The sequence below is a fragment of the Homarus americanus genome, unplaced genomic scaffold (genome assembly GCF_018991925.1).
Source record: "Homarus americanus isolate GMGI-L3 unplaced genomic scaffold, GMGI_Hamer_2.0 scaffold51859, whole genome shotgun sequence".
NCBI classification, from domain to species: domain Eukaryota; kingdom Metazoa; phylum Arthropoda; class Malacostraca; order Decapoda; family Nephropidae; genus Homarus; species Homarus americanus.
The window spans coordinates 9,588,143-9,603,615 of record NW_024711292.1 but is presented as its reverse complement, the minus strand read 5'-3'; the positions used below and the strand labels follow the sequence as shown (position 1 = coordinate 9,603,615).

Sequence of the window (15,473 nt, the reverse complement as noted above, 5' to 3'; positions counted from 1 at the left end):
CATGGCTGGTTGAGGTAGAGTGAGACCTCAGTTTCTGATGGAGTTGGTCTTGGTGTAGAAGACCGGTTGGCCAGGCCAAAGAAACTGTTACTTTTCATCGGTGGTGGTTCAGCAGGGGAAGTGTCTGTTGTTGTAGGCTCAACACTGCCTGCCATATTGTATTTCACAGTCAGAAGGTCACGAATGTCTTGCACTTCATTGTCATAGTCATGACACCAGTCCAGCTTGTAACGTGGGTCTAAGGTGGCAGCTAGCCGGAAAGCCTCCACAGACTCAAACTTATTCAGACGAGTCTCTGTTGAGGACTCAAGTAGAGAGACAAGCTTGCTTTTATACACTTCATGAAGACTAGCTAAAGCAGCACGAAGACCACCAACACAGTTAACTACCAGACTAGATGTCACCATGTTTTGTCCCTGAATCTGATTAGTCACATACTCAAATGGCTGGAGTATATCACAGAGCTCCTTGATGTTTTCAGCTCATAATGCTTCAGCTTGTAGGGAGTGTCAAGTTTGTCCCACACTTCAGATGAAACTCGAAGTACTGACCTCATCATCGTCAACTGGCTATTCCAGCGTGTACATGTTGCCATCTGGAGCTTGAATTCATTTGAGAGCACTTCTGCAGCCACTGTTGATTACCTGCAGAAGCTGAGGAGCTTTGATACTTTTGCAAGTATTTGCTTGATCTGGCCATCTTGCTCCATGCCATCTTTCATGAGATGCCATGCCAACTGTATATTTTAGTTTTTATTTGAATATAAGTTAATTATTGCAAAATAATGAAGACTCATATTACAGGATAATATATTATTTTATCAATTCACATCATTCATTACATCAATTCATATCATTTCACATCAATTCATATCAATTCATTGATATCAATTCTAATTAAATTAAATTAATTTGAATTTTGTATTGTTTCATTTCCAATTCAATTCATAATTGACCCCATGTCTGGTGGGGGACCTAGTAGAGTAGCGTGGAGGACCTGGTAGTGTAGCGTGGAGGACCTGGTAGTGTAGCGTGGAGGACCTGGTAGTGTAGCGTGGAGGACCTGGTAGTGTAGGCCTGGTAGTGGCGTGGAAGGCCCTGGTGAGCGTGGAGGACCTGGTAGTGTGGAGGACCAGGTAGTGTGGCGTGGAGGACCAGTGTAGCGTGGAGGACCTGGTAGGTGTAGCGTGGAAGGCCTGGTAGTGTAGCGTGGAAGGCCTGGTAGTGTGTGGAGGACCTGGTAGTGTGGCGTGGCCGGTGTGTGGCGTGGAAGGCCTGGTAGAGTAGCGGAGGACCTGGTAGTGTGGTGGTGGCCAGGCCTTAGTGGAGGACCTGGTAGTGTGCGTTAGTGTAGCGTGGAGGACCTGGTAAGTGTGGCGTGAGGACCTGGTAGTGGCGTGGAGGACCAGGTGGTGGTAGCGTGGAGGACCTGGTGGTGTGGTAGTGTAGCGTGGAGGACCTGGGTGTAGCGTGGAAGGCCTGGTGTGGCGTGGAAGGCCTGTAGTGTAGACGTGGAGGACCTGGTAGTGTAGCGTGGAAGGTGGCGTGGGTAGCGTGGAAGGCCTGGTAGAGTAAGCGTGGAGGACCTGCGGGAATGGAAGTGTACGTGAGGACCCGTGGCCTGGGTGTAACGTGGAGGACCTGGTAGGTGTAGTGTGGGGGACCAGGTAGTGTATGGAGGACCTGGTAGTGTAGCGTGGAGGCCTGGTAGTGGTAGCGTGGAAGGCCTGGTGGTGTGGCGGGGTCGCGCGTGGAAGGCCCACTGGTAGTGTAGCGTGGAAGGCCTGGTAGTGTGGCGTGGAAGGCCTGGTGTGTGGGTGGAAGGCCTGGTGAGTGTAGTGGAGGACCTGGTAGTGTGGCGTGGAGGAAGTGTAGCGTGGTAGTGTAGCGTGGAAGGCCCTGTCAGTGTAGCGTGTGGCTGCCTGGTAGTGTGGCGTGGAAGGCCTGGTGGTGTAGCGTGGAAGGCCTGGGTAGTGGTTGGCGTGGAGGGCCGTGGTGTAGTGGAGGAGTGTGGCGTGGAGGGACCCTAGTGTAGTGTGGAAGGCCTGGTGGTGTAGTGGAAGATCTGGTAGTGTGGAAGGCCTGGTAGTGTAGCGTGGAGGACCTGGTGTGCGTGGAGGACCTGGTAGTGTAGCGTGGAGGACCTGGTAGTGTGGCGTGGAGGACCTGGTAGTGTAGCGGAGACCAGGTGGTAGTGTAAGGGGTGGAGGACCTGTTGGACTGGTAGTAAGGGTGGTAGTGTAGCGTGGAGGACCTGGTAGTGTAGCGTGGAGGGCCTGGTAGTGTAGCGTGGAGGGTCTGGTAGTGGAGGTTGTGTTACTGTGACGTTGCAGGATGTGGTGGTGTAGTAACCTGGTCTAACTCACTCTAGTTATCACTGGTGGGAAATTGCTCGACGGGATTACCTCTTCTGGCATATTGTCTCGTTGGGAAAGTTTGACGTAGCGGAGGGTGGTGTTCATAATGGTGGCCCCAGAGTTGGCCGTCTCGGAGGAAGGAAGTCCTGCTATCAGGACCAGGAGTAAAAAGGCCTCCCGGAAGTTCTAATTGTTGACTATTGACGTGGTGGGGTGCTTGCTGCTGCGTAGTGTTGTACTGCCACTGTCTTGTCCTCCCTTTTTTTTTAATGATAAATAATATTGATAATACGGTACTTCTGCTGCTACTACTACTACTACTGATAATGATGATGTAAATAATAATAATAATGATGATAATAATAATAATAATAATAATAATAATAATAATAATAATAATAATAAGAAAGATATTTATAAAAAGTATCGGGAAACCATTATTTTGGGGATATTTTTTTTCATTGCACTTCGTCCTTCCATTTATTTCATCCAAACATTTGTTGACGCTCGGTGCTAACAAACTAAGAAGGACCCACCGACTGAGCCCTTCAGTATCCTGGACGATATCGAGGATTTCATCAAGTGCTGATAATAGTCAGGTGTCAGCTGAATCACCGATTATATTAAGTTTGTATAAACACCATATAGGAAAACTTGGCTGACCACAGCATTTTGTCCTGTGACACTGTAGGCTAATGTGAGCGGATATGACGGTAGGGTTTTCACTCAAGAGATTAACTAGGCTTGGTTTGTATCTTGTACAATATGGTTATCAAGCAGTTGATTGTGTTACATCAAGGTTTAAGTGACTTGTTTTAGTAGGCTTTAGATACGTGTACAATATATTGTGTCTGAGTCAGTTCTCAACATTTCTCATGCTATCACCAAATGATGTGAATATAATATTATAAATGATTTTTTCTGTGTCGTGCGATATCTCTAATGTAAATTATTAATCATGTAATTAATTTAATAATTACTATTGTGAAGAGATTAGCTTTTACAATTAATTACTCATTGGGTTAATGACTTGTACTCAGGAAGTCGGCATCGTACTCAAGAGGTTGATGTTGATTGTCATTGATGATCTGTTCTTACTGCTTGTGCGTTTGTGTATATTGAGGTACAGTGGAATTTAGTCTCAATACACAAATTTCCACATTAGCAATGTGACCCATAACTTCCAGTATTGAACCTCGGAAAGAAATTCAGATTAGTTTACAGACCATCTCGGTTTAACAAGTGTATGTGGAAGACCACAAGCCGAGCTGTAATTAGTGTTTCTCAGGATTAGAAGTGCATCGAGTAAGGCCTAGTAATAGAAGAACACTGCCAAGAACACGTTAAAAGCTCACTGTTAACATACGAACCTCCAGAGAATTCTTGTTGAGTTTGAAAACCGTTTCCCAGAAAATAAGTGCGGTATCTGACCGTCTCTCAGCATGAAAGATGGCTGTCTAGTGTTCCAAATTATCGCGGTTGAAATGTTTCATCCCGTTAGTTCGGTTCCGACTTTCTGCTATTTGTTTAAAAATTCCGCGCGAAGTTCTTATTTACAGAATGGCTTATATCCCAGTCCTCGGCTGAGAACCTTAGCGGTATATAAAGCTCCAGCAGCCGTCTCGGATCGACCTCTCCCTTTCAGTATCTACGGTGATGCTGTGACAAAAATAAGATGGATATGTAAGACCATTCCTCGATCAAAGAACATTAATAAGTTAGGTCAGGAAAGACGGGGGAAATATTTATTGATCGCCTACCAAAAAATGACTCTTTTTCTTTGTATGTGGAATGGAACCTGGATTGTTGTGCCAGAGGTGTAGGTGTTCACACTACCTGTCTGCCAGCACTCGCACTGAAACATAATTCTGAAAGGTTCGTACGTTTAGAGTTCACGCAAGCTGGGGACGAAAGGTTGCGTCCAATTGGCTCACTTAGAAACGGCGTCCTAAAGTGTCTCAGTGTGTGTGTGTGTGCGCGTGCTCGCGTAGTTTTTGTCAGATGGCGTAGTTGAATACATCCACCTCCCAACATCGGTGGTTGTGACAGAATGGTGGTACACTGGCGACGGTAAAGTAGTGGTGATGGTGCTAGTGGCAGCAGGTGGTACCTCATCTCCCCCTACACTACTATAAAATGTTTTACACCGGCTTATAGCTGGTTTATGTCTCAGACTGACAATGTTTTCTTAAAGCGGGTGTAAGCACCTGGCTGTACACCTACCATACTGTACATTGTACTCTCTCTCTCTCTCTCTCTCGGGGGTGTGTGTGTGTGAGGGAGGGAGGGGTCCCGGGACGACATGGTGTGTGTGTGTGTGTGTGTGTGTGGATAGTAACAGTACAGATGTGTGTGTACATGGAGGGTGACGGTTGTATTAGAGAGTGGCGGTCCTGAGAGGAGGAGGAGCTGTTGGTCGGGAAGAGGTGGGGAGTGAGAGGAGGGAGAGACGGATGGTGAGGAAGGAGGGGGGAAGGAGGGTACGTAGTAAGGAGGGAGGGGGAGCACTGGGTGGCGCGACCTCCTCGACTTTCCGCCGCTGTTTCGTAACGACACAATCGATATGTTGGATACATTCCCGCCGCCTGACAGATGTAGGAGGACATACGTCTCCGCCTCTGGCCTACACCTTCTTCCTCCTCCTCTTCACGTTGACGTGTGTGAGAGTGTTAACGGCTGTGTGAGAGGTGCGACAGGGTGAGAAGTGTGATGGGCGTACCTATAAGAGAGGAAGGGACGACTGGGGTCACGCTTCCACAGCTGGTGATGTTGGGTGGCTCGTCCCCCCACACTGACATCGACACATCCTTCACCTAGCCTCAAACCCTCTCCCTTAAGCTGCCACACTCGTATATCTAGTCACAGCTCATGTGACCCAGTTAGGTGCGTTCTCACATCTCCAATTAGGAGGAAAATTTAACATTAGAAACATTTCAATATCCATCGTTGTGCCACACCTTAATTAACCCAGTTAGCTGTGCTCTCACACTACCACTTAGAGGGAAACACATTTAACTTTGCAAATCTATGAGAATTCTCTCCCTGTGATTTAGATTGAATGAGAGTTGGATACTCTTCCATATCACCAGCTACGGGAAAATAAACCTAGGAAATTAGAGAATCTAATTTCTGTGTCTGCGCGATTGAGCTTGTTAAATGTATTTTGAAATCACCAGTTGGGGAAATATTTTACGTTTCGAACCTTTGAGATTCTTGGTTCTCGGATCTCATCTTCCGTGAAGCTGCCGCCGCCACACCACCAGCGTTCACTGCTTTCTGCCAGGCCACCCTAGACCCAATGTGGAGGATACCTGAGGGCGGAGGTTTGTTAGCGGAGGTGATTGTGTGTTTGTGTGGGGGAGGAGAGTGGAGAGTGCCGTCATCACCAAGCAGGTGATTGTTGGTTGCTAGGGTTGAGGAGAACATTGTAGATGATTGTTTTTCTCCGGTCTCTCTCTCTCTCTGATCTATCACCTGTTATGCTGTCTGTAGCCTAGGTCATTTATTTATCCTATAATATTATTTTATTACATTGTTGTTGTTTGTTAGGGATGTATTATTTGCTTGGGGAAATTATTATTATTATCGATTCACCGTTCATCGATTCATCATCATCATCATCATCATCATCATCATCATCATCATCATCATCATCATCATCAAAACAGCACTTGTTATTAAAGGTTTATTACCATCACAATAAGGCTGAGAGGCGAGGCGTAACACCTACAGGTACACGTGGCTATGAAGCATTATCATCACCTAACCTCCCGTATGGACTTTAAAGTTAGACAAAGGCACCTGGCATACCTGTACACCATGATAGTGTCTATGTCACTCACCCGTGACTTAAAGGACAGGTTCAACAGCAAAACATTGGAGGTTAAAGTTACTTGGGTTGGGGAAGGGATTAGCAAGTTCATTGGATTTACAAATGGGTGATAAATAAAATTAGCATGTAAATGTAGTCTCGTTCGTCCATGGTATTTAGGTTGTCCTCCCCTTTGTTTCAGTAGTGTGTAAAGTGTATGAACCTGTGGATATTGTTGATACTGGTGTGTATACCTGGCCTTTACACAGACAGATATACCCTGGCTTTACACAGCTAGATATATTCTGGTTATAAGCCTATAGATAATACGCACACTATACAAGTAGGTATACCTAGGAACTGTGTAGACATAGAGTATATATCCTAAGCATTACACCTAGGCATTACACAGATATACCCAGAATGCCATGTGACCGTGCCATTTGTCGGGTTATCGGTAACATTGGTGTCATGTGGGGTACCAATACAGATGCTGTCATATACTGTATGGAGTACCAATATAGATGTTGCCATATGTGGGGTACCAATATAGATGTTATACCTGGGGTGTCAATAGAAATGGTGCCATATGTGTAGTGTCAGCTGTAGCGGGGTTGGCTTATCAGCCGTGGAAGCGTCAGTGCCGGCACGTGTTTCCTTTGTGTGGTGGGACCTGCTGGCTTTATCACCTTCTTGCCTTTTAAATGGGGGTTAGAGTAGGTTTGCTGATATGGGTGTATGGGAGGTCGTGGGAGGTCACAGGCCCTGGCTGGTGCACTGAGGAGGAGCTGTGGTGGGGAGGGACTAAGGTGGGGAAATGCAGTAAGGTCGGTGGCCCAGACTTATCAATAAGATTAATTACAGTCGGCGTAAAGGAAAAAAGACCACGGGCATAATTAGTCTAAGGAATTTCTTGAAATAGGTCAGACCATATTGTCTTGTAGAACAATAATGTAATGGTGAGGCCATGTAGAAAAAAAAAGTGTGTGGTTCAGTCCCTCTCGCGCTCAAAAAAATAATAAAATAAAAATGTCGTGGGATCGATTTTCATGCCTAGAGAAAATAATAGTGAATCCTTGTTTACCACAAGTTTGAATCGTTCTCTAATTTATGGGATTTTAAGTGGGATTATTTCGTACACTATGGCGGGTATGCGGGTGTTACAACTATGAGCGGTGAACCAAGGATTAATTGTTTTGTTCATCAGTTTAATATTATGAAGGTCACACGTAAGACGAACACCGAATAATTTTTATACTGTATTGAAGCTTGCAAATTAAAATGACTACACATATTTTTAGTTTCAGATGAGAAAAATATGTGGAAAGAAAAACAAAGGGTACTATAAATCTTTTAAGTTTGTGAAATTAAAAGATAAAATGCCACCAACCTCGCCTCTTTTTTAATGCAATCGTCCTGATATTTCCTAATAAAATTTTTAATTATTTAATATAAAAATATGTTCCCTTGATTACGTATTATATATATACAATAACACGTATTTATTCTCCCTCTCAGGTGAGTGCTGTGTGGAGGGTGTCGGAGTAGCGAGAGGCAGGTATGGTGTGTACAGAGTACATTGGAGGTGAAGACAGGTAGCTTTAACACTAGAGAGAAAAGTAAACACCATCACGCACTTGATCTGGAGAGAGAGAGAGAGAGAGAGAGAGAGAGAGAGAGAGAGAGAGAGAGATTATTTATACAAAAGGGTGAGGGTTCAGTGGCTTCTGGGATTATTATTATTATTATTATTATTATTATTATTATTATTATTATTATTATTATTATTAGTAGTAGTAGTAGTAGTAGTAGTAGTAGTAGTAGTAGTAGTAGTAGTAGTAGTAGTAGTAGTGGTGCTACTACTACTGTTATTTTTATTTATTTATTTATTTATTTTTATTTTTAGAAAGTGGCCTCCATCCTCCCCCTATAGCCACACCTTCGCCGCCATTTTATTGCCTTAAAATTGAATATCCTAATTATTATAATTACTACAATATTACTTAAATTTAACATTATTATTAATAGTACCATTCTTATTGTTATTTTATTAGTATTATCATTTTTCTAGTATCTCTTTTTTATCAGCAGGCATTATTAGTTACGAAGGCTGTAGAAGCTACTGTACCATGATTTTTTTTTATTATTATTTTACGTGTTTTCGTGCTGAGCTTTTTGAAGATGAGTGATTACTCGGCTAACTTTGGGGAGTGTTAAAAAGTGCATTTAACTTTCCAAGCTCTTATGAAACTGTGAGTTAATTATAAAAGTTCCCCCTCCAAATTGTACGGGGCTTTTTCTCCTGGACGCGGAGTGTGAAGACCACCTCCCTCCCTCCCTCCCTCAGCCGATAGGAAGTTATCCTCCAGTAGCTGATGAATGGCCCACGCCTGAGACTTGAGTGCCAGACTGCCTGTTTTATATTGTGGTTATGGTGGTGCGTGTTAGTGTTTGCGCCTGTGTGCAGTACGAAGTTAATCTGTTACAACAAACGTCAGAGATATCACGACACGCGGAGGTTCATTATTTAATTTTCGTTTATCGTGTATAATTTTTTTTTATCCACTCGACAGATATGAGGGGAGGGAGTATAAAGCTATCTGTGTGTGTGTGTGTGTGTGTGTGTTTCGAGCTTTTATAAGGATATAATTCTGAGGCGTCTAGCATAGGAATGACGAACTCACCAAATCATAGTTTTGAGTAAACGCACGTCAAAGTTTTAGAACTGTAAAATCACACAGCGGCATGGAATATTGATAGAATTGCCTCAGTTATGTTCTATGCATGTATTGATAATTTTTGTGTTTACAGTTGGTGTGCATAATACAATGACTAGCCATAGAAAACGGATTTTGGGGGGGACTGGCGAGTTCGTCCCTCCTACGCTAGACGCCTCATATTATTACGGTAAAATTATATATTATCTACTTAAGAAATAATCTTATAGTTTATTCAGGGAAATGTATAAAATAATGTCGTCTTTTTGTTTTCAATGGAATATAAGACAGCTTGGTATTGTGGCGCCTGTGGGTGGATGCAGTACTGGTGTCTGGATGGTTCCACTCTGGTAAGTATGTCCGTCTGCACCTATGGTAATAAAATCAACTCGACCAGTAGTTATTGGCGGAGTTTATACATCTTGTTAGGAGAGTTATATCCCATTCACCACTGTCGCAAAAAATTTTACCTCAGTATTACCCTTTACGACGAAACTCCTGGCCAACAAGGTGTCACACGAGAGACGAGTCGCTTGTGAGAAGTTTGTAAATAAAAATGAGATGGTGACTTTACTGGGGGTGTTTTACTAGAGACGACTGGTGTAGGAGGCTATGGTTGTGAGGGGTGTGAGCACTTGTGTATGATCGGTGTGGTGAGGATGAGGTGCAGTGCGGTGAGGGGAGGATCAGGGGAGAAAATTTTAGATATATGGGTGCAGTGGAAGGTAGAAGGTTGAGAGAGAGAGAGAGAGAGAGAGAGAGAGAGAGACCGTCGGCTGTAGGAAGAAAAAGTGTATGAGGGAGGAGGAACAACTTAGTAAGGGCATTACACGAGGGAGGCAGCCAGACTCAGGTGGCATTGCCAGGGCTTCACAACCCATACAACATACACGTAAAAGATATCTCCTTGGCAAAAAGTGTATGAACTGACCCATAGACACCAGGCTTGTTGGGTCACACACATATTGTTTAAATTTATCTCAGGATCTAAATTTAAGCAGTGTCGAGTATCATTTGCTATTTTAGCGCATTGTACCAGATATATATTTTACATTGATTGTTAAAATTGTAGAATAAATTCTTATATTATTGTGTTTTACTGATATATTTATTGAAGGAGTGGGGCGAAGTTTTGTATAAGAGTACTCGTTGGGGCAAATATATATAGTATTCGATACTTTGATTTCCCCTAGACACGACAGTTATAATAGTGTGTTACGCATCTCCTAGTCGGGGTCCTCGTCCTGTAGGAGTACTGGCATGTTCCTCCAGAGGAAGAGAACTTGTCATAGTGAGGCTCGCACGTTCTATGTCTGACCCATTAGTGTCTGACCCATTAATTATATTACGTCATGCAACAGGAGACGCCAGGGAACCATCGTGACGGATGATTGTCATCGTAAAGACAATTCATATTTGATAATTCCAACATCCGTTCGTTAAATTTTTTGTTATATAAACGGTGTTAAGTAATTTTAGTAACGAATTCATGACTTTTCCATATGGTTCGAAATTTGCAGAAATAGACCGCTGGTAACCACCAAAGCGCTTATGCTATGTCATTTCAGTGTTTAGTTTTCGTAAAGGGAACAATGAGGACGTTAATATCGGATTTGTTTTATTATTTAAGTTGTAACATGTTAGAAGTTTTTAGAAATTAATTTTACATACTGAGCTAAATTAATGGTGTCTTCTGTCCTCTTGACCTCTTTGTTGTTGTTAACTGTTAATTTATGCCATGTCACGCCTCAGACCCATTTCGGTGAATATTTTTTTTCACATTATTTATTTTACGCTGACGCGTACGAGAATATTGTTTTTTTCAAGTGTACCGACATTAACAGTTATAAAAGTAATGGGTCCTGGTTTAACTTTTTTTAATAGTCACCCCTGATTGTCATCTCCGGTGTGGAGGAGAATGCCAGACGTTCTTTACTGCTCGTGCTGTCGCTGGTAGGGTAGTTAGTCATGTTGACATTGTGAGGGTGCCGAGCAAAAGACAGAGTCAATACCCTTTAAGGTCCATCACCGGGTGTGTGCGTGCGTGTTTACAATATTTTATTGTACACCTACAACAACTTAAGACATCGCAATAGTATTGGTAATCAGTTTCAGCGTGATGGTAACATGAACAATCTAGGGGCAGGAGTCACCACGTTTCAGTATTATCACGGTAAACGTTAAGGTCTCTATCTCTCTCTCTCTCTCTCTCTCTCTCATAAAAAGGCTCTTTTGAAGTAAGAGATGGAGTTATACAATTTTAATATATAAGATGTATAGGATTTTGGAATTGACAGACCTCGCGTGTATATGATATATATATATATATATATATATATATATATATATATATATATATATATATATATATATATATATATATATATATATATATATATATATATATACACACCACAGCGTGCCGGTGACTTATTTGCTTACATAAACATTAAAAGTTCGAGTGTTTACATTTTCCACGCCACTGTTGCCTGAGCACGTGATCTGAGACTGGCCACAAGAGCACCATGTTGTTGATATTGGTTGAGGTTAAATGATATACTCCACCCAGTCCGGTAGTGAAGGTATATATACTCTAAAGAGGCGTTTACTACGGGGATGAGTAGGTTGGTCACGGGGTGTAACGATGAGACCGAGTCCAAGAGTGGCCATGACAGTAGTGGATTATGAACTGTATGAACATTTGGGGGATTTAAACAAACATCTGGACGCGAACCATCATGTCCAACCAATATTTACTATATCTTCATGTAAATAAATCGGAGGTCAAGGGAGGGGAATAGGTGTAGTCTACAGACATCAGACCGACAGTTTGGAGTAATGTGTATGCACTCGAGATCTCGTGATTGTTTTAAAGTATCCGGGAGAAGTTTAGTAGAGTTTGCTGCCATCAAGTCGCGATTCCCCCAAATAGATTGTAGGGAGGAGCAATACTTCGGCCACTGTTTTGACTCAACTTCATGCTCAGTTAAAACACGTTTACATAAAATTTAATGGAAGTATTAAGATTGGGAATGGGAAGAATTTCTAGTATCAGTTTTAGCTGTGTGTGTGTCATCTAGCGCTATTGTGATGCTGGCGTCGTTAATGTTGATTGTCGATATTATGTTACTTTAACAAGTAACGTTTAAGGTAATTGAGTATTCCTGGACACCTGTGGTAGCGTCTGACACCTACGTAGGGTCATGAAGGTGAGGAGGATTGGCATTTTCACCTCTATTCATCAGTTTCTTCTTGATATTTAAATGTTTTTATTGTTGGTAGTGTGACATTATACACTATCAAAATAACGTTCACCAGCTGTAACCAACACTTGTACAGCATATGTCCAGAATTAGGTGCCAGATGCAGTGGGAAATATCGAGGTTTTTTTTGCCACCAATGTGCACCTAAAGCTTTGCCATTTTTTCAGTGGCGTTTATAACATAGTTAATGATTACGCTGTATTATTTACCCATCAACACCCAGGTTTATATATAGTAAGTCATAATAACAACTGTTGTGTTAACAGTGTGTGAGGTGTTGGCTGGAAACCTAAACGTGGAGGGGGTCTACGCATGCTTATACAGTAACTAGAGAACTAGTTTGTTGTACAGTCAACCAAAGATGCATCGACCCCCACCCTGGCCCTCGTACTCGCAATTTTACTTGTCAATACTTGTAAAATATGCCTGTATGTAATGGGGATTGTGATTGGTGGATCGATTTTCGGCTCTTATCACTGTCTGGATAAATATTAAACAATCCATATGTAGAATTTCTTTAATAATAAACTATTCATTGTTATTTAGATCATAAGAATTTTCCAAATGTTCGTATATTTGATTAAATAATGAAGAAATTGTATTAATGAATTGGCAACTCATCTACAACGAGGGCTCCCACAAGACTCTCAGTTCAAATTTTCTTCATTATTTAAGCATGAACGGCAGTGTCCTGCACAATGGCACCCAGTCTGAGATCTTCCCTATCCAAACGGGGGTAAAACAAGGATGTGTGCTGGCACCAACTCTCTCTTCCATTTTTTTGGCTGCCATCCTTATTCGTTCCATTGCCAATTTAGCTGGCGGGGTGGACATCGAGTACCGGATGAAGAGTCTTTTCAACAAAGACGACTTCAGGAAGGAACAAAGGTGTCGGCAGCTGCCATTACTGAACTTCAGTATACAGACGACCTCACCCTTGTTGCTCACACTGAACGCGACCTTCAAGAGATCCTGAACATTTCCGCAGATGCGTATTCACACTTCGGCCTTGAGGTGAATGTACGTAAGACTCGGATTCTCTTTCAGCCTGCACCTGGTTCAGCCACACCTGCACCATCCATCCAGCATAACAGTACTACCCTCTCTAATGTTACCCACTTTCGGTCTCTCGACTCCCACCTGTCCACCACCGCGACATCGATTAAGAGATTCAACATGGATCAGATGTGCATCTCAAGCCTTTGGCAGACTCCGTGCTCGTTTCTTCAGCTGTAAAGAGCTGAAATTATCTACAAAGTGCATGCATATCGAGCAGTGGTCCTTACCACCCTGCTATATGGCAACGAGACATGGGTCACATACAGGAGGCACCTCAAGGCACTTGGAAACTTTCACCAACGTAGTCTACGTTCCATCTTCTGAGTTCGCTGGGAAGAAAAGAGAACAAATGCCAGTATTCTCGGTGACACCACCTGTAGGAGCATCGAGGCTACTGTATGTATATTATGTATGCTGTATTATATATTATGTATGTATATTATGTATGTGCTCCATTTATATATATTATTTATTCAGCCTAGCTAGCAGCGTGTGGCAATGTAATTACCATGTCCCACATGTTTAATTAATGTGCCTGGCGACATATGGAAGCTGTTAGTGTGTCACTTGCCATACGTCGTCTATAGAGCAGTTGACCAGCGGACAGGTTGAAGAGCGCTACTCCCCTTGTGTACATATCTCTTATCCAGTAAATCGAACCTACAAAACTATACAGGTGTTTGTGTTCGCTCCTGTATATTGAACTTATTACCCAGAACACGAACAGCTACCATTATCCATGAACAACTACGCTGTACTAGCCATGTTACCCGCATGGACGACAGTACACTGCCAAAGCAGCTGCTTTACAGTCACCTCACGAATAGTAAACGTAACGCCGGCGGGCAACTGAAAAGGTATAAGGATAGTCTTAAGACAAACCTGAAAAAGTGCCAAATCGACCCCCTCACTTGGGAGACGATTACTCCACACTGTAACGCTTGGAGGAGCACCAGACAAGAAGGTATCAATACTTTCGAGTAAGCCCGACTGCATACCGAGGCAGACAAGCGCCAACGCTCAAGGACGCTGCCGCCGCCCCTCCCGCACTAGATGTAGCCTTCCACACGTGCAACGTGTATAGACGACCCTGCCGGTGCCGTATCGGCCTCTTCAGTCATCTCATAACTCACCAACGAAGGTGATATGCTTAATAACTTACATCATTGTATCGTAGCTGGATGATCGTCATACTCGATTCCGAGTGACAGCAAAGTAGTAGTAGAGAGTGTGTGTGTGGTGTGTGTGGTGTGTGTGTGTGTGTGTGTGTGTGTGTGTGTGTGTGTGTGTGTGTCCGTCCGTCCGTCCGTCCGTCCGTCCGTCCTGGAATGTTTGAGGCAGTTGTTTTTAGAATGGATTGGGTGTTTTTGATGGCTGTGGTAGTTTGATGGCGTACAGACAGACAGACACATGGTGGAAGTGAAGCTAGGGAGGCTGTTTAGGACAAGGACAATGAGTACCTCAACAGAGCTGCAGGTAGTATTAGATAGTGTCATGTTGTATGACGGAGAGACTGAGAGACAATGTCATGTAATGGGACATATAGTGTGAGATCGTGACAGGTAGTGTGAGGAAAAGAGACAGTGTGAGATACAGATGCTGAGCTCGAGAAACAAGACCACAAATGAACATGACGGTTTGATGCAGAGACAGGTAGAGACTCCCCAGCATACAGAGAAACATAAAGATGCCTCATCATCGGGAGAGAGACACACATAAACATAGAGACAGCATCACCAGGAGAGAACTGCTTCTGGTGCTCCTCATTTTACGCCGCGACGTCAATATTTGAACACGGCTTCACCAAACACAGCCGTGATTACTGGAGGGGCTTACTACCTCTTCTCCCTCCCTCCCTCCCTCTCCCTGTGTGGCCTCCACCTCCACAATGGCTACCACCTCCACCCCACGGCCTCCACCACCACCCCACGGCCTCCACCACCACCCCACGGCCTCCACCACCACCCCACGGCCTCCACCACCACGAACCTCTACTTCCACCTCGGCCATCACCACCATCTCGGTCTCCACCCCCACGGCCTCCATCTCCCACCCCACGGCCTGCACTTCCCACCTCGGCCTCCACCACCATCTCGGTCTCCACCCCACGGCCTCCATCTCCACCCCACGGCCTCCACGGCCTCCACCTCCCACCACGGCCTCTACTACCTCCGGCCAACACCTCCACCTCGGCCTCCACCTCCACTCCACGGCCCCACCTCCCACCACTGCCTCCCCACCACTTGGTCTCCACCTCCACCCCACGG

General features: G+C 43.8%; 1 protein-coding gene across 1 annotated transcript; it reads right to left on the bottom strand.

Annotated features, from left to right (window-relative positions):
- Nucleotides 1–928: 928 nt before the first annotated feature.
- LOC121866312 (adhesive plaque matrix protein-like) lies at nt 929–15,298 on the bottom strand. The gene is made up of 3 exons (XM_042365962.1): nt 15,196–15,298; nt 5,559–5,667; nt 929–2,297 (listed from the first exon to the last, which is right to left on the bottom strand). The coding sequence occupies exons 1-3, from the start codon at nt 15,296–15,298 to the stop codon at nt 929–931; spliced, it is 1,581 nt and encodes a 526-aa protein (XP_042221896.1).
- Nucleotides 15,299–15,473: the final 175 nt, after the last annotated feature.